The 5,116-nt window shown below is 62.3% G+C and overlaps 1 protein-coding gene across 1 annotated transcript; it reads left to right on the forward strand.

Moving 5' to 3' along the window:
• Positions 1 to 2,919: 2,919 nt before the first annotated feature.
• On the forward strand, positions 2,920 to 4,844 carry LOC120671578 ((R)-mandelonitrile beta-glucosyltransferase-like). Its single transcript, XM_039951950.1, has 2 exons — positions 2,920 to 3,505; positions 3,623 to 4,844. Exons 1-2 carry the CDS (start codon positions 3,007 to 3,009, stop codon positions 4,579 to 4,581), a joined length of 1,458 nt encoding a protein of 485 aa, XP_039807884.1. The 5' UTR covers positions 2,920 to 3,006; the 3' UTR covers positions 4,582 to 4,844.
• Positions 4,845 to 5,116: the final 272 nt, after the last annotated feature.

The following is a 5,116-nucleotide window of genomic DNA, read 5'->3' on the forward strand; positions in this document are numbered from 1 at the left end:
TCCTATGTAATCGGAAAAAAAGTGACCATCAATAATAATTCAAGGGACTAGAGTGGGACCAAAGATTAATAATTTAAATGCCAAGACAAAATTACTTGGTGAGAAAGTAACAGTTTTTTTTTGTTTTTATCATAGTACTAAATACCAGTGCTGAAACTCGTAATGTAAAGGTTGTTAAACAAAACCTGGCTAGATAACTTTATTTCCTTCATCCTGTGCGCATTTAACTTTTGGTTATTTGTGGTGGACGCATTGGGGAGCAAGGAGGTTACGATCATGGCTCCTGTTAGCTTCAAAGCTGACAGATCAGCATGACGTGATACCTCAGCTGATGACCACTTCGGGACCAGCTGAACTTTGCCATGGCAAACGAAGTTCTCCTTTCTTTCCAGAGTAGTCTATGGCTGTTTGCTCTGACAAGGCAAACGTGATCAGCTAGATGACGTATCTATAATCTATTTACGACAGAATTGTCAACTATTTGCATGTGACTGGAATGTTCCATGACGTGTTATTAGGTTCCAAAAACTGGGAATAAAAAAATGTTCCAAAAACTCAACACATTGGTCCTGCTAGTGCTACCTTTGTGCGCGCAGCATAATGGCTTCCGTTGGCTCCAAAGGGCAGGCAGGCACTGGCAGCAAAAGTACGCCCGGCCGGGTTCCCGGAGGCCGGAGCCGCCCGGAGCGCATCCTGCTCCCAAGCAGCGGTGACGGCCGATCGAGCGCGGCGTGGCGCCCGATCGAGCTCATACCGGCGTCGCGCCGCCCGATCGAGCTCATACCGGCGTCGCGCCGGACGTGCCCGAGGAGCTCGCCGCCGCCGCGGCCTCTTCATGCCGTGGGGATCGGAGCAGCCAAGCACCAGCGCTTTCGCGGCGGCGCAGCGCGTCAGCTCCGGCGCCGGTGACTCGTCGGAACCCTACCGGACGTCACCGTCGGAATGTGCCCGTGCACATGCTTGCTGCTAGGACACACGAAAAAGGAGTCAAAAAAGGGCTCGGGAACACGCCACCGAATGTCGCTGTGGCCTGCCTGTCCGCGCGCGGCGCGGGCATCTCGATCGCGCAAGTGACGGCGCGCGCTGCCGAATCCTCCGCTGGCCTGTCACGGATTCTCCCCGGATCGAGTTCCCGGCCGCCGTGCGACCACGAGCGGCCGGCAGACACACGCACATCTTTAAAATTTGACCTCGACCCCGACCCGGGAGCGACTACTGGGCGATGGCATTAGAGCAAATCTAATAACTACGTCGGCTTGAGGGCGTATCGACCTCCAGCTCAGCCGAGCTCGTGGGTGGCGGACCCCACCAATTTTTGGGGCTCAGCTGCGACGTGTAAGGACGGGAGTGGAAAGGAAGTCATCACAGTCCATTTCGCTGCTACAGTGCTAACGTTTCACGAGTCGTTTGTGCGATTCCCTCTTCTCTTTTCTCTTTTCTCTCTCCTCCCCATTGGATATCGCCCGCATTCTGCCGACTAGTATACTTGCTCTCAGGAACGATGCGAGCGCGACGGCCCGCTTCCCCCGAGGCAGACGATCGGGCGCAGGGTTAACAATTTCGGCGAAATTTCGCCGAAATTTCGGAAAATTTTTTCGTTTCCGCTAGTTACCGGGATCGGAAATTTTGGTATATTTCGTTTTCAAATTCAAAATTCAACAAATTTCGATCGAAATTTAACGAAATTCGCCGAAATTTACCGAAATTTCGGAACGGAATTCCGTTTCCGCTAAACACCAGGATTTGACCGGAAAACGAAATGGTTAACCCTGGCCGGGCGGCGGCAAGTTGGCCGCCGGTGGCGACCGGTGACTTTTCCACGAACGCTTCTGCTCTCACGCCTGCCTGGCTGCCTCGTCTAGTCGTCTAGGCTCCATCGCTGCTCCGCCGGTCGAGATCTCTGGTGTCCCTTGTGCCGTCGAGGAGCAGCCCAGTCCGGCGACGAGGACGACGACGGTTCCATGGAGTATCTTCCGATTGATCCTGCACACTTCAGCAGCATGCGGTAGGCTCTGGAGTCTAGACTGTAGACTGTAGACCAGGAAAGGGACGCGTACATAATTAAATATACGATCCGATGGGCGCAGCACAGGCTGTAGACGACGACGATGCCGTGCGCCGCCCCAGAAGCGACCAAGGCCTCCGATCCGGCCAAGATCCGCACGGGATCGCGGCCTCCGGCGCTTAAAAAAGGAAACCGGGAGGCGACCCGTCCCGTCCGATGCCGCCAAGCGCTCGGGGTCAAGGGGCCCGGCCGGAGCCAATCATCGGCGCGCGAGGTCAGCGTCTGCCCTGCCGCCGCAGAGGTCGCTCGTCACAGCGGCATCCGGTGGCGTCCCTGCCTGCCCCGAGAATCCGAGATCTTCGTCTGCCGTGGGCGGATGCGGTAGCCGGAAAAACAAATCCTTTGCCCACGCGCGCACGCACGAGCCGGGCCGGCCGGTCAGCCGGCGGCGGATCCGGCGAATCTCGGCGGCGGAAAAACTGGCGAGGGAAACGTTTCTTTTTCCGGCGGTCTCAGGTGTGAGGTCACGCCTGGATTGGCTTCGGCTGCCCCGGGTCAGACGATCACGTGCGTCCACGACCACTCCCAACTCCCAAGTGAAAAGAGCTCTCTCCTTGTACTAGGAGCTACTACTACTAGCTGGGCACGCACTTTATTTTGGTCACGTGCGGCGCGCGATCGAGGGCCAAGATTTTGTGCCCAGGGAGACGGAGAGAGCAGATATGATTCCGGACGACACGATCTTGTCTAGTAGACCGTGTGAATATATCGGGTCGCGACGACCAAATCTAGGGGCCCATCCCGCCGCAGATATATCCGCTTCGGCATCCGCGGCGGCCGCGCACGACGGCGACCGCACCGGACCGCGCGGGGGTGGGTGTTCTCGGCTCGCCCGGCCAGGTCTATTTAGACGCTCCGGCCAGGCTCCAACCCCGCCCATTTCACCCCACCACCATTGCCAGCGACTTAGCGAGAGACGGGGCCGCCGCCGCCGACGAGCCATGGGGAGGAGGGCGCACGCGATGCTGTTCCCGTTCCCGTGCTCGGGCCACATCAACCCGACGCTGAAGCTGGCGGAGCTTCTGCACGCGCGCGGGGTGCACGTGACCTTCGTCAACACGGAGCACAACCACGAGCGGCTGCGGCGGGGCGCGGCGGCGGCCGGGCTGCGGGGGCGGGAAGGGTTCCGGTTCGAGGCGGTCCCCGACGGGCTGTCGGACGAGGACCGGCGGGGCCCCGACCGGACGGTGCGGCTGTACCTGTCGATGCGGAGGAGCTGCGTCGCGCCGCTGGTGGCGCTGGCGCGCGCGCTCGCGGAGCGCGACGACGGCGTCCCGCCCGTCACCTGCGTCGTGCTCAGCGGCCTCGTCAGCTTCGCGCTCGACGCCGCGGAGGCGATCGGCGTGCCGGCGTTCGTGCTCTGGGGCACCAGCGCGTGCGGGTTCGTCTGCACGCTCCGCCTCCGGGAGCTCCGGCAGCGGGGCTACACGCCGCTCAAAGGTCGGTCCGTCGTCGTGCTTGACGATGATTTCTCGCTCGCTCGATCGCGTGATTGCATGATCATTCATCGATGCATGCATGTCTTGATGGTTTTGCCTGTCGTCGTTGCAATGGCAGACGAGAGCGACCTGACGAACGGGTACCTGGACACGCCCATCGACTGGATCGCCGGGATCCCGCCGGTGCAGCTGGGCGACGTCTCCAGCTTCGTCCGGACGCTGGACCCGCAGTGCTTCGCGCTGCGCGTGGAGGAAGACGAGGCCAACAGCTGCGCCAGGGCGCGGGGCCTCATCCTCAACACGTTCGAGGACCTGGAGCCCGACGTCCTGGACGCGCTCCGGGGCGAGTTCCCGCAGGTGTACACCATCGGGCCCCTGGCCGCCGCCATGCACGCCGCGCAGGGCGACGCCGGCGGCGGGCTGAGCCTGTGGGAGGAGGACGCGGCGTGCATGGCGTGGCTGGACGCGCAGGCGCCCGGGTCCGTCCTGTACGTCAGCTTCGGGTCCCTGGCCGTGCTGTCGCCGGAGCAGCTCGCGGAGCTCGCGTGGGGGCTCGCCGCCAGCGCCCGCCCGTTCCTCTGGGCCGTCCGCCCGGGCCTCGTCGCCGGGGACCGCGGCGCCGACGCGCTGCCGGAGGGCTTCGCCGCGGCGACCTGGGGCCGGGGCCTCGTCGCCGAGTGGTGCGCGCAGGAGCAGGTGCTCCGGCACCGCGCCGTGGGCGGGTTCCTGACGCACAGCGGGTGGAACTCCACGGCGGAGAGCATCTGGGCGGGCGTGCCCATGGTCTGCTGGCCCGGGTTCGCCGACCAGTACATCAACGCCCGGTACACGTGCGGCGAGTGGGGCGTCGGGCTCCGCCTGGACGAGGCGCTGCGGCGGGAGCAGGTGGCCGCGCACGTCGAGGAGCTGATGGGGGACACCGCCCGGGCCCGGGAGATGAGGCGCAACGCGGCCAGGTGGAAGGCCGCCGCCGAGGCCGCCACGGCGCCCGGCGGGTCCTCGTACGAGAGCCTCGGCCGGCTGGTCGAGGAGCTGCGCCTGGGCGACGACGCGCTCGCCGCGCAGGACGGCCGGTGACCACCCCCGTCGCGACGCCGTTCCCGGCCCCGCTGCTGCCGTGGCCGTTGGATGAGCACGCGCACGGCACGACCTCGCTTCTGGTTCATGGTTTCGCACACGGCACACGCAGCGTTTCGTTCCCAGCTCAGCCAGAAAGAACTCTAGCGTCTGTATCCTATCCTACTAGTAGATGAGATGACGATGGCATGTCTGGATGTCAACAACATTTTAGTGAACGAATTCGTCAGGAACTCAGGATGCTTGCGCACTTGTTCCGAAACCACCATGTGCCCCGTGCGCAGGGGGTATGTCGCTGGCTTTAATTTGTTCGCAGTCCTGGCGAGCTCACCTCCTGTCAGCTGGTCAGCAACTAGCATATGGTACTTGCATTAGTGCCTGATCACGCTGGTTTTTCTGAAGAACTCGATGACACTGGTCGGAGACCGATTACTCATCGGTTCCAGACGTGTCACATCACGAGAGCTCGCGCCAGCAGAGTTCTCTGCTCGACCCCGCGCCGAGCCTGACGGCGGACCTAGCTTGGTCGGGTCGG

Source organism: Panicum virgatum, chromosome 4N (genome assembly GCF_016808335.1).
Source record: "Panicum virgatum strain AP13 chromosome 4N, P.virgatum_v5, whole genome shotgun sequence".
Taxonomy (NCBI): Eukaryota; Viridiplantae; Streptophyta; class Magnoliopsida; order Poales; family Poaceae; genus Panicum; species Panicum virgatum.

Bases quoted from the DNA above. Each gene is read 5' to 3' on its own strand.
- LOC120671578 (XM_039951950.1), top strand. From the start codon at position 3,007: ATGGGGAGGAGGGCGCACGCGATGCTGTTCCCGTTCCCGTGCTCGGGC. The intron at 3,506-3,622 runs GTCGGTCCGTCG...TTGCAATGGCAG, and splicing joins GGGCTACACGCCGCTCAAAG to ACGAGAGCGACCTGACGAAC.